This window comes from Heloderma suspectum, chromosome 12, assembly GCF_057233095.1.
Source record: "Heloderma suspectum isolate Gila_16-S chromosome 12, 16-S_ref, whole genome shotgun sequence".
In the NCBI taxonomy this organism is placed as follows: Eukaryota; Metazoa; Chordata; class Lepidosauria; order Squamata; family Helodermatidae; genus Heloderma; species Heloderma suspectum.
In genome coordinates, this window is record NC_139469.1 from 34,272,178 (window position 1) to 34,285,924 (window position 13,747).

A 13,747-nucleotide genomic window follows, 5' to 3' on the forward strand; every position below is an offset into this window, starting at 1 on the left:
TGGCAATTGTAGGACTTTTTTCCTGTCTAAATATGCATAGGATTGCACCCTCAATTAACTAAATTAATTAAAGCTGCTGACTAGGCCAAACTACACAGGTCTCTAGGTAGCTACCAAAAGCAAATCAGAATGCTGTGAAGTCCACCTTATTGCTCACCAACAAACTCTCTAGTACTTAAAAAAAACAACACCCACTTTAAAAGCCACTTCACAGTTGTGGAAGATGCAGAGGAAAGTTCTAGCACCTGAACCCTCTCCACAAGCTCTCCTCCTCCTCCTCCTCCTCCTTTTTACTAGAGATCCATCAACCAGAGCCTGGTGCAAGAGACACTCGGAATGAAACTCTGCTGAGCCAGGGAACCGTTTTGACAACCAGGCTTTGATGGCGCCATTGCCCGGCCTCATTCACAGCACACTGCCTTCCTCTTGGAAGTTTTCCTATCCCTCCTTCCATCTTTTTTCTGCTTGCAGAAAACCCATGAAAGAGAGAAAGACAGAATTGCTGCATGGTGCCTTCTAATAGGCAGTGCTAGGAACCCTCTGCCTGGAAGTACCCCAAAACTGAACACAGCTCAGTCCTTCCACACAAAAATCCATGCGTGGTTACCCGCAGACTTTCTTCATTTCAGCAGTCTCATTCCGCTCATCGCCTGTGCGGCTGCTGTTGTTAAAGAGTTGGAGTCAGGACTCCTCGCCATTCCACTACAATTAGGCAGAGTTGTACCAATAGATCCGGATCTGCCCTGGTGCATGACCCAGGCCAGGACAAACAGATCCAAAGGCTCATAGGACAAGCCCTGTCAGAACTTTGCAGTGGCTGTCCTCCTTTGCATTCTGCCTGGATAAGGGTGTTTCCTTTGTTATTTACAAATAAGTGTGGGCAAACCTTGGATCGTGATTCAAGAGCGTTAGTTCCATCTGGGGTCAGAGAAAGGTTGTGTTCAAGGCTTAGAGGTTCAGGCCTGCTATGTGGGTGTGCACAGGATTGCAGCCTTTGGGTCCTGCTCAAAACAAGTTGGGGTTCCCCCAAGTCTTGTTATGTGGTTTATTAACTTATGTAAACATTTTTAAAACACCCCACCCCTTCCCAGGGTTGGCTCTGCCGATTCCCAAGGTTTGCCTGAATGCCCACTCGGCCAAAAAAACTTTTAACATGGATTTTGCATGGTGAATCCATTTTGCATGTATTGCTTTTTACATTTCCCTATTAGTATAGACCGAATTTGTTCACCAGGTATAAGAGGGGCGTTGTGTTAAAGCACTGAGTGCAAAGATTCCACAAGTATTGAGCCACGCACGGGGTGCGTGAATTGCAGCCAACAGGTTTACAGCACTGCTGCGGTTACTTGGAAGTAAGTGGCGCTGAACTCCATGCGGCTTGCTAACCACGTTTCACGCTTCTCCTTGGAGTTCAGTGAGCCCCAGGTAAGTGTGCCCAGGATTTTGCAGCCTTGAGAAGTTGCACACACCCTTGCTCAGCCCTTCTTTTTACGCATCCCAGGTGAACAGCCCCGTTGTCCCTCCTCCGGCGTTTTGGCAAATGCATGGCAAGAGCACACCGGCCAGTGGGCAACTCAGAAGTAAGTTACCCTGAATTCAGCCGGGCTTACTCCTAAGTAAGTGCTGCAAGGCGTGCTGCCTGACAAGAACCCGCTCCTATGCAAGTTTATTCGGGAAGCAGTCGGGGAAGGGGAGGCGCAGCTTCCACTTCATTGTGGCTACTGAGTGAGGAATGCGCGTTCAAGCGCGCGTAAGCGGGCGGCCGGATGCCCGTCTTGCTTCGGAGTATGCGCCGCTTATTACTGCCACGTCTCCTCGTGAGTAAGCCCCAGTCAGCCGGGGGGGGCTTGCTCGCAGGTAAGGGCGCCCCAGCCCGCCGCCTCCGAGCCGCGCGCCGCGCCTGGCGTCCTCCCGCCCCTCCGGCAGCGTGGCCGCGGCTCGGGCGCTCCCAGTGGCGGAGAGGCGCAGGGAGCCAGGCGGGGCCGGGCGCACGGACGGAGCGGCAGCGGCCGAGAGCGGGACCGGCGGGCGGGAGAGAGGGATGCCGCCGGCGCTGGGGCTGCCCGGCTGCCGCTGCTGCTGGAGGCGCTCGCAGCCGGCCCGCGGGGCGCGCTGAGGAGCCCGCGCCAGCATGTCCCGCAAGAAGAGCCCCAGGAGCAAGGGCGGCACCTCGGCGCCCTCGTCCGCCCTGCCCGCCGCCCAGCGGCGCGCCGATGCCGGCGGCCAGGGGGGCGGCGGCGGCAGGGGCGCGGCCCGGGCCAAGGGGGCAGCCGGCGCGGCGCCCTCCGCCGCCAACGGCGCGGCGCCGCCCGGCAGACCCTCCCTCAGCAGCAGCGGGGAGTTCTACGACGTCGCCTTCAAGGTGAGCGGCGCGCCACGCCGAGCGCCCGGGCAGGGGCGGGGCAGAGCCGGCCGGGCTGCGTCCCGCTCGCCGGATGGCCCGGAGCGCGGCTCGCCGGGCAGGCTGGACCGCGCCGCGCGCTCGCGCCACCCTTCGCCCGGGCAGGCGAGCCACCGCGGCGGGAGAGGCGCCTCCCCGCCGGGCGAAGGCGAAGGCAACGGCGGGCGGGCGGGCGGGCGACCTCGGCGGAGCCGCCTCTCCGGGGCGCGCGGGGGGCTGCCGGGCTCCTCCTCGCCCCGCCGCGGCTGGAGACCGGAGAGCCTCGCGCCCCGGAAGCAAGCCCGCTGCCGCAGGAGACCCGGTGCACCCTTGGGAGCCAGCCCCGGAGCGGGGGAGCGCCCTGCTGGGGCAAGCCGGCGGCCCGGGAGGACGAGGACGGCGCTCCTGCCCCTCGGAGCCGGCGACGCGGGCGGGACTGCCCGCTGCTGCGAGGGGGGCAGGAGCGCTGCCCGCTGGGGCACATGCGCGCCAGCGTTTGCCGCCGCACGGGGGCCGGCCGGAGGAGGAGCCCCCTGTCGCTTGCTCCAGAATCCGTTGTTCAGAGGGAGACTGCCGCCGTACCTGGAGGTTCTTCGTAGCCGCCGTAGCTAAGAACCAGTGGGCCACAGCCTCCCCCACCTTGGCCCGCTCTGGATGCGTCGAGCTGCAACTCCCATTCTAATGGCCTTGCTGGCTGAATGATGGGAGTCGCAGTCCAACGCCTCTGGAGGTTGCAGAAGGCTGTGATAGATCTATTCTCCATCGGTTTATCCAGTCCTTTAAAAAAGAAAGAGAAAAAGCCATCTATGTTAGTGGCCATCCCCACATCTTGTGGTAGTACGTTCCTCTAGTTCTCCATTGTGTGAAGAAGTTCTTGAATCTCCCCCGAATCCTGTGATCCTGAGTTTTAGCCCCTGACAAAAAGATCCCACTCTATAAAGCATAGGAGGGTGAGTTTACCTGATTCACACGAGAGGTGATAGGATCCAAGCCCAGTTCTTTGTTTGGGAACCCTGCTCCCCAACTGCAGGCATGTTGGAATTAAAGTTATTCAGAGAAAAGCACTCTGCACATGCTCAGCATGATTCTGTTACCACGCCATCTCTTTCAGATGTGAGACCTGGAGTCAGAAATACAAGGGGCTGTGTTGTGGATCAGATTACAAGCAATGGCTGGTAGAACGTTTCCTTGCCATATTGGGGTCCTGTCCCTTTAAGAGTTCCGTGGGGGGGACTTGCACAGGCCCTGCTCCTCCAGCCGTAAGCTTGCAGTGAAAGGAGAAGGTGCCCCTTTCAGGTGGCAAATTGAGACCTTTTCCCATAAAGAATTTGGGAGCCCCGCAGGAGGTAGAGATGTTCAAGCCTCTTGGATTGCCAGCCCTGCGTTGCACTGGCCATTCTCTGCCAGTCTGTTTTGTTTTGTTTTCTTCCTTTCGAAAGAGATGCTGTTTGGAAAGTTGCAAAAACAGGGAAAGTGAAGGGAAGCATGGCTGCCTCTGCGCCTTGTCTTGAGCCCTCACACACATGTGGCCTATGCCGTTGGAATAGGGATACTCAGCCATGCTTGATCAACGGAGGAGCCCTGGACAGACTCGCTCCTCAAAAGGGGGCGGGGAGGCAGTGCTTCAGCTGCAGGCTGCGGGCATCTTTCTGTCTGCTTTGAAGAGTGTCCGTGTAGGGCTTGGATACCTCCTTACAGTAGTCTTCAGGCACACATGGATGCCCTTTGGACATTACAGGAGAAGCATGATTGCCCTTTGATGGGCATGCCGGGATCTCCCTCCTCTGCAACGTGAAACAGCCGCCTTGTGATGGGTGAAAGAGGCAGTCAGATTAGATCATGGAGAAGGGCAAGGCCTGAAGTAGCTTTCTAGAGCAACCTGTGGGCAGCTGGTTGGCTGCTGTGTGAACAGAATGCTGGACTAGATGGAACGTGGTCTGATCCAGCATGCAGTGGAGGATGGTGGCTCCGACATCAGTGGGGTGGTGAACCCAGTCCAGGTTCCAGTCAGAACTGTAAAGGAGCTACCTTGGAGAGCTCCTTTAGAGTTCTTGCTGAAACCCAGAGTGGATTCACTGCCCCACTGACATTGGAGTCACCAGCCTTCACTGCCAGCATGGCTCTTTTTATGTTCCCTAACATGGCAACTTTCAGAGGTGTTGAACTACAACTCCTACCACCTCTGGAGATGATGGGAGTTGTAATCCACCACCTCTGGAAGTTGCCAAGTTAGGGAAGGCTGTTCCAGGGTGACAGTTTGGGGCAGTCTTCCTGGCTCTCTAATAACTGCATGGAAGTTCATAACTGCATGGATTTCATAACGAAGATACTGTTCCAAGTTCTAGAAGTGTCCAATGCTCTGAAAGATAAATTATGTAGAGTTCAGGATGTGGCCTGCTATATGATGTAGAGCAGCCTTCCTCAACCTGGTGCCCTCCAGATGTTTTTGATTTCAACTTCCATCAGCCCTAGCCTGCATGGCCAATTGTCGGGAATGCTGGGAGTTGTAGTCCAAAACATCTGGAGGGTACCAGGTGTGGGGAGGCTGGTGCATAGGCGCTGCTGCTGCAAGCCTGTCTATGGCTTTTGCTATGCTGCAGGTGCCGCTGTATTAAGGGCAACAAGGACATGGAAGTCCAGAGTTCAGAATGACATCTATTGAAAACCTTCGGGTCATGAATCAGATTCCAGTCCAGAATTGCTTCCTTGTCCTGCAGGGAACTTGCTGCCTGCCTGGCATGTAGACTAGTATGACTTGATTATGAGGCAGTGGTGGATGAGGACTGGCTAGAAGGAAAACGGTCCTTGCAGTTTCCCCCATGGCTTTTCCTCCTGCCTGACAGCACGGTTTGATAGGAGAGTGTTAACAGGGCAACGCTATCTAAGGTTGGCCCTACCGTGAGGCAGGGAGAGGCGGCTGGCTCAGGCAGCTGATTTGGGTGTTACACAAGGGCAGCAAACGGTTAGGCATTTAATTATTTTTGTAGTTTTGCTCCCAAGGAGAGGCACTTGTGGGATTTTCTACTTCAGCTGCAAAAAGAACTTGCCTTGGCGGCTGTGCACCCCAACTTGGGAAGGGAGGCATTTGCTGTTCCATCTCAGGCAGCAAATGTCTCCTAGAGGCTCATGGGAGGAGAGGAGGCGTCATTCTGGAGAACCCTGCGGAGCTCTGTTGTCTGAATGAGGCTGGACCAGGGCTGGGCTTGGCAGGTGCCAGTGCTTGGGGCAGCTGCAGAAAATCGACTCCACAGAACAAAGTCTCTTCCAGGACCCTTCCTCACCGTCATCCCTTGCCATCCAGCAGGCGAGGGGCAGAGAGCAGTTCTGTCTCCTGGGCAAGTGCCCCAGAGGAGTGGATCACAGAAACTCATTTCCTCTCCTCTCCCCGTGCCCTCTCCTTTCTCTCTAGGTGATGCTGGTCGGTGACTCCGGGGTTGGCAAGACCTGCTTGCTGGTGAGGTTCAAGGACGGTGCTTTCCTGGCTGGCAGCTTCATCTCCACGGTGGGGATTGATTTCAGGGTAAGGAGCTCCCAGGTGCCCTTGTTGCTCGGCCCTGGTGGCAGGCCTGGCCTTGCAAGCCTTTGACACCAGCGGAGGAAAATCCCAAGTAACATGGAGCATAATCCACCAGGATGTTCTCCTAGCCCAGTCTAATCGAAACGAACGTCCTGTGCTCTCGTGCGGCAGTGCCCAGGAGAGCAAGGTCTTGGTGGACTGTGCTCCGTGGGCCAGATCTGTCTGACCTCTCCAGTGGCATGGGAAATGGCCTGGCCTTGCCCTGCTCCAAGAGCCCTCCATCTTGTTACTGCGGGATACCATCAAAGGCCAAAAGGGAAGCGTTTCCCTCCTGCCCGCTTTTGTCACCTTGGTGGCAACTGTGATGTTACAGGAACAACAAATCTTACCTGCTGAGTTTAAAAAGAGACTTGGCACCCATTTCAGTTTGGAGACGCTGCCTTCGGGGTTGCGTGTCTGGCCTGCAAGGATGGGTTGCGCATAGAGCCTCCAAGGAGACCCAATTATGACCGGATCAGAGGGCAGGTCGTTTTTCCGCGCTGTGCTTGGCCTCCCCTTTCCTGGACTTTAACCATTGGGAGACGCAGACATTCTCCTTGTGGTCTTGGGGGGCGCTTGCTAGCGCATCATCTCTGGCAGATTTAATAACTGCAGTGTAGTCGAGGAGGAGTTGAAATCCTTCCGTGTGGAGGAAAGAAACATTTTTTCTTCAAATGCGGATTATTAAAAATACATTTTGCATCAACCAGGCCATTTGGGTGGGTGACCCCGATTTCCACTTTGGGGAGAGGAAATAGCCATTCTCTATTCAATCTCTGCAAATCATGGTATCTTAAAGACAAATGTTATGTAGCCCTGGATTTTGCTCCCTAAAGCTGCAGTCCCACACCCACGTACCTGGGAGTAAACCCTATTCAACTCAGCAGGACTTAATTCTGAATTGACATATGTAGGATTGCACTGTAAATGTTTCAGTTCTAGTGCCAAAGGTACGTGGGGGCCCAATCCACTCAGAGGTTCTTCTGCAGAAGTCCTGTAGAAATATATGGTCGTGCAGGACTGTAGTCCCGGAGGGCCTGTTCTTGTTGTTGTTGTTCAGTCATTCAGTCGTGTCCGACTCTTCGTGACCCCATGGACCATAGCACGCCAGGCCTTCCTGTCCTGCGCTCTCCCCCGGAGCGTGCTCAAGTCCATATTCATTGCATCGGTGATGCTATCTAGCCATCTCATCCTCTGCCGTCCCCTTCTCCTTTTGCCTTCAATCTTTCCCAGCATCAGGGTCTTTTCCAGGGAGTTTTCTCTTCGCATTAGGTGGCCAAAATATTTGAGCTTCAGCTTCAGTATCTGTCCTTCCAATGAGCACTCAGGGTTGATTTCCTTTAGGATGGACTGATTTGACCTCCTTGCAGTCCAGGGGACTCGTAAGAGTCTTCTCCAGCACCACAGTTCGAAAGCATCAATTCTTCAGTGCTCAGCCTTCCTTATAGTCCAGCTCTCACAGCCATACATTGCTACTGGGAAAACCATAGATAGAAATATATGGTTGTGCAGGACTGTAGTCCCGGGGGGCCTAGCCCCCATAAATTTTCTCTAGCCCCTCCTAATTTTTTTTTACAAACAAATAATAATAAAAAGGAGTTAATAATTTTGTCTTGCAATGTTAGCGCTCACCTTGGAGCTGGCTTTTAATGGTGGCCTTATTATGCTGTGGGCATGCAGGGGAGGGCTTTCATTCGTGTTAGATTTAGGACACAGTGACCTAATTTGCATGCCATGATGACCTGTCGTGGGTTGTCACCCTTGTTTGTTTCAGGGTGGCTTGTTGTGATGTCCCAACCTGGCATGGTTTCCTCAGCAAGGTTTGTTAACCATGCACAAGCCACCCTGGGCAACCATGGCTTGTTGTTGGGTTGCTCAGGATGGCTTGTTTTTAGGGTGGCTTGTCGTGATGTGTGAATCTGGCAGAGTGGCTTGTGCATGGCTTGTTGGAAAGGTCTACGGAGCCGCCAGGCAAGAGCAGCAAAAAGCTTCGTCGCTCCTTGTGATCTCATTAGCACCCCCTCCTGCATTCATCTTCTCTCCTCTCTCACCATCAGACCCCGCCCCCACGATACATCATCGCTTCCCTAGACAGCAGAACCTTTTCCCCACCTTTGGGGAGATTTGCACATATTTATCGTAATTTTTTTCACCTTTGGAGAGATTTGCATAAATTTAACTTTATTGTTTTTTTTTATCTTCAGAGAGATTTGCGCAAATTTAAATCTTTCTTTTTTTTCACTTGTAGTGGGATTTGCCCAGATTTACAGTAACTACTGCATTTATTTGCAGTAACTACTGCGCTTTAGTGAATTTGCGCAAATCTCCCAAAGGTTACCAAAAAAAGTTAAGTATGTGCAAATCTCCCTGAAGCTGAAAAAAAATTCTACAAAATAAACTGTACTCCACTGAGGTGCTCATTAGCAGAATATTGGAGCAGGCTGCTGAGGTTGTACCGCAAAGGCCATTAAATACGTGCTGGAAGTGGGCCAGAGGACTAAGGCATGATCGTCTGTCAGGAGTAACATGGGTTAGTGAGCAAATGAACAAACCAGCATGGCTTATTTTCAGGGTGGCTTATTGTGACATGAGAACTGGCCTAGTCTGTTGTGTTTGGCATTTTATTATATATTTTTGATGGCATGAGTAGGTTGCTCCATGAGGGACAGTCCAGTGGAGAGCTAAATGAAATATGTTAACACTGTGGCAGAGCTGGTCCCAACTCTTGAGATGAAAGGAGGCAGGAAAGGGGCAGACCCACAGGCCAGACAAATCTCACAGAACTGTCTGTCTGTCTTTCTTTCTTAGGCTTACATCTTAAAGTCGGTAGTGAGAGAGCAGAAAGTTTGCAAAATGTTTTGAAAACACCAAGTCCTGTGCGTGGTTTCAAATGACAATGAGCCCATTTTAAAAGCTTGCAATGCACAGAGACATAGGAAAAGAGCCTCAGCTCTGCTGCATGGTGAGCATTTGAGAAAAGATGAAGATAGTCTGTTTCCATGGGGCCTTTTCAGGCTGCCCCCAGGGCTGCTGTTGATTTCCCCAGCCCAGCCTTGCCACAGCCTCTCTTCATGCTGCCCCGCTTCAGTGTTAATTGGGGAGGGACCCGCGCCCTGTCTCCTGAGACCAGCAGCGGAGGCCCGGCCTGCTCCCCCTTTCCTCCTTGACTGTTACGGCTGTGATGGCAGGTCTTTCTGGGTTGTAATGCCTCTTCGGAACTCGCTACGTTGAGAGAAAATCGGGTAGTGTTGTCTTCATTCTGCCATCATGTTAAAACATTATTATTATTTACTTAGGAAGTCCTTTTATATATCTGGCACTTGTGTGGTTTGGCTTTCAAATGCTCTTTTATTCTTGTCTGCTTTTTTTAAACGGCACCATTAAGGATTACACTGCAGGCTTACCTTTTGTGTTTTTAGATTGAACATGGTTTAACTAGAGATTTAAATTTTATAAATAAAGCTAGTGTTGGGAACATGCTGTGTCTGTGACTCCAACAACAATCCATGACATGACCTTGCCAGCTTCTCACTGACTGTAGGTATGCAGTGCAGTGTTCTTGGAGTTGTTGAGCAAGAGGACATGACATTTCCCCCTTAGTAACATCTGCTTTTTATTCCAGCTGTCTTTCTGTTGTTCGAGTAGTATCTCTTCAGAACTCTCATTCCTCTTGGAGGATTTTGGTGAGATCAGAGTCTCTTTCAAGTAGCAGGGAAGTTGGCCAGCGTGTGCTGGATTATGTTGTTGCCTCAATTGCAACTTGGATGCCTTATTATACATTCAAGCTTTGCTTGGAAATCTCCCTGCAGTGTTTAGACCCAGGAAATGCAGCTGGATCTGGTCCTGACGAACTACAATAAAAATGTCTGAAGAGGCCTTCCTGCTCTGCTTGTTCCTCCTGGAAGTTTTAGGTTGATCTGTGGGGAATGATGTGTGGGTGAGTCTCCTAGTGACTCCTTTCTACCTGAAGTGTTTTTGTGCATTTTCTGCTATGTGGCTTTCTGAAATCACCAGAATCGATGGAGCACAAGCGTCTTCCTCGGTATTAGCTTGCCAGACGTTTTCGGCCACATTTCCTAAAAGCTTGAAACAGTAAACCAAGAAGGGTGATAAATTGGAAAGAGCTGAAAACATATCTGTCATCTTACCTTCTTGCCACCGAGGGGGCATGTAGCAGCTGCAGTGCTGGATGTGGGAGACCTGGGTCCGAATCCCTGCATGACCATGACTCTCAGTGGCCTTGGCAAGACGCTTTCTCAGCCGCCCAGAGCACTTGCAAAGATGAAGGGAGAACTGGGCACCTTGGAGGCAGGGCAAGATGCAGGTGTCGGTTGACCTCTGGCTTGGCCAATGTGCCTGTCAGTCAGGGGCTGATGGTGCAGGCCCCGGTTGCCTTCTATGCCTGGAGGGGCTCTGAGGCATGCCAACATATCACCACTCCCTCCAAGCCCCAGAGCCCCTGGCACCCCGTTCTTCTGGGTGTACCCTGACAACTAGTCTTGTCCCTGCAACTCTGCCCTCACCCCCCCTGTCACCTGGTCTTTGTTCTCTGGCTGGCTGGAGCTTCCTTATAGCTGATGGAGAGGGAGCTCATGCTGGCTGCCTCTCCCCCCCCCCCTTTAAGGAATTCATATAATATATTTAGCTCAGCAGGATTTTCATTCTAAATCCTTATTTTTAGAGCAACTGTTCATCCCTTAAGTACCTGGGGTAGATCTTGTTTTAATTGCAAAACTGGCGCCATTAAAAAAAAACAAAAAAACCCCCTTAATATCATATGAATGATTGACTGGGATACATTTGATTTCTGACTTTTTGTAGGGTCGGGCAATCAAATAATTGTTAATTTATTTCCAGCATTTTCAGTATGGTTTGAAGCTCAGTGTGTTTGGCTAGCAATGTAAGAAGAGGAGGCAGTGGCCCTGTTTGTGCCCTCTTATGTCTAAAAATCAGGGCATCGAGCTGGGTGTTAGGCGGGTGTATTGCATCTGTTAACAGCATTTGAAAGATAACCTGCAGGGGTTCTGTGCCTGGGACTCAGGCTTCTGCTGTTAGTGGCTAATTCACCAGGTTGGGGTCTGAAAGCTGGCAGAAGCTGAGGTTTGGGACTCTGTCCCGCAAGATGCTCGTTTTCCGTGAAAGGGGACTGCTCTGTGTCGCTTGCGAGGCCCCACCATCAGCTGCCAGTGAAAGATTCACCACCTCGGTCCGGGTGGGATATTGCAGGACTTGGGAGAGCTCCTGTGGTCCACAGGGAGTTGACCCACCCAAAGCCCCAATGGAGCCCTTGCTACCCAGGCAAGTGAGGCTCTGAGGGATTTAAAGAGGCAGCACACTCACTTGGCACTGGGCACTGCACGTGCCTATCGAGCATTCCCAAGTCGCTCCTTCTGCCTCCTCCATGGGCACGTCCGTTCGAAGAGCGAACGGGCTCAGATAGCTGCTGCTCTAGTCGCTGCTGAGAGCTTCAGCTCCAAGTCTGGAAGTCCCTGGTCCAGATCTCACCTTTGCCCTCATTAGGTGGCTTTAGGCAAGCCGCTCTTTCTCAGCCTCAGCACACACACCCCATCTGCAATATGGGGCGTAACAATACTGACTGAATTTACAGAGTTGTAAGCGAGAGGTGGGCAACTTCTAGGGGTCCGGGGGCCAATTTCCCGCAAACTCACCAAGGGCCGCCCCTCTGCCCTGTCGCCAAATGTCCTGCTGAAATTTGGCAGCAAACATGGGCGAATTTTCTTTAAAACAAGGAAAGGGTTACAGCTAGATAATGCATGTGAAGCACTCTGAACCCTTACAAGTGCCCTATGAATTATTTTATTATTGTTGTTGCCCCGGGCTCCTCACCCTAAGGGTCTGTGAAGCCACTTCCTGAGTCCCAGTCTTGTTCTCATCCTCTCCGAGGACTGTGGGGAGCAGGCCGTCAAGTCCTAATCTGGTGGGTTCAGGGGCAGCTCCTTTGGCCAGCCACATAGGGTCCCTGCACGTAAAAGAGCCCTGCTGGGTCATCCAGCACCAGCAGCCAGCCAGATGCTCCTACAAAGCTCAGGGGGGGGGGGTGAAGAAAGCAGCCCCCACCCCGTTTCCTGCTGCTGGTCCTCAAAGGGCTGCTTCTGTTCTGGCCACAGACATCAATTTAGTGGTCATGGCTGATAGCCAAGCAACGCGTGATGCTGAGGCCACCCCAATTGTTTGTCCACAGCGCCTTGTAGTGGGAGGTAGGTGGCTTCTGAACCCACAGGCTCTCCTCCAATCTTTCCATCTCTGGTGCCCTCCACATGTCTTGAACTTCAACTACCAGAAGGTTGGGGAAAGCCGCTCCCTTCCCCCGTTATCATGCCTGTTGATAAACCCAACATCCTCAACTTCCTGAGAATGGAAGTGACATTTCATAAAAGCTGTTTATGCTGAGAACCCTTGCAAGGTCCTGGGATCATGGATAGGTGTCATGTGAAGAAAGACTTCCTTCTGTCTAGCCTTCCCCTCCTGCCTCTCAGCTGCATTAGCAGACGCCAAGCCCTTGTGTTTCGAGGGAAGGAGTAAAATGTTTCTCTGTTCAGTCTACAAAGTTCAGCAGTGCCAAGCTCCTGGACTGGCCCGAAGGTTCATCTAGTCCAGCATTCTGTTCCCACAGTGGCCCACAAGAGGCCCCAACAGGAAGAGAAGGGAGGCCCTCCCGCCTTGTTTGACCCACAGCAATTGGTACCCAGAGGTTCCACCCAGCCGTCATGCCATTTAGTTGGGGGTCCCTTATAGCCGTTAGGCCTAATAGCCTTTGAAAGGCCTGCTGCTGCTGCTCTTCTAGTCCCCTTTGAAAGCCACCTAAGGCAGTATGGCCGACACCACACTTCGTAGCAGCGAGTCCCAGAAATGAATTATGCACTGCGTGAAGTCCTTCTTCCTTCCCTTTTTGCATCCTGAATCTTCTGTCAATAGGTTCTATTGAATGACCCTCAGTTCTAGTATTATGAGAGACTGAGACAAACCCCTCCCTCCCTCACACCATGTTTAATTTCAGAAACTTCTGTGAACCCAGTTTGTTTTTCTAAATTAAAAACCCCACCACCCTCCATGCTTTGGCCCCCTGATTGTGCAGGTTCCCCTTTTTAGCACCTTTCCCATTTATTTTCTTGAGATGGGGTGGCCAGAACTTACACAGCATTCCACATCTGGCTGCACCATCTGTTTGGTGTCGTCCCATTATATATATTCAGCAACCTGGGTTGTGTCCCCCTGCAGCCATTCTGCACCTGGCGCTCATTCCTGGCATGTGGAAGGCTGCTTGTTGCTTGATGAACTGTAGAGGGATCTGAGAGATGGTGCTTATTTATGGGACTGGTGTAATTACCCGTTGTTTTCAGTATGAGTTGCAAAACAGATGACTCTCCCTGTGATTGCACAAGGGGTTTTCACTTGCCTGAGCTTTTTGGGTTTAATTTGTTTTTCTCCAATAACAAAACTGTCGCCTCAATTGGGGCTTTTTGCCTTCCCTATCAGGGAAAAAGAAGCTTATATTGCTCTGTCTGAGCCTTAATTAAAGCATCAATAGGCTGACAAGGTTTAAACTGTGTTTGATTCACTGCATAATGAAAAGTGAAATAAATTAACACTTTTCCCTCCTAAACGGGGGAAAGCTGAGTTACAAAACATGCAACACAACCCTTCGCCGCTGCATTTTGGAGACTTTAAAAATGCTTCAAGTCAGGTTGGTAAACAGCCACTCTCCTGTTGTGAGTGAAAATTATTTCCAGGTGAGCAAATTAGAGAACATTTCTGCAAACTGGATGATGGGTGGTGGGGTGGTGGGGTGC

General features: G+C 51.9%; 1 protein-coding gene across 1 annotated transcript in view; it reads left to right on the forward strand.

Moving 5' to 3' along the window:
* Window positions 1–2,075: 2,075 nt before the first annotated feature.
* Window positions 2,076–13,747, forward strand: part of RAB26 (RAB26, member RAS oncogene family) — a 198,848-nt gene continuing 187,176 nt past the window's right edge. Inside the window, exons 1-2 of the mRNA XM_084819037.1 lie at window positions 2,076–2,362; window positions 5,790–5,900. Coding sequence (XP_084675163.1) covers window positions 2,132–2,362; window positions 5,790–5,900 — 342 coding nt within the window. The 5' untranslated portion in view covers window positions 2,076–2,131. The remainder of the gene's footprint in view (window positions 2,363–5,789; window positions 5,901–13,747) is intronic.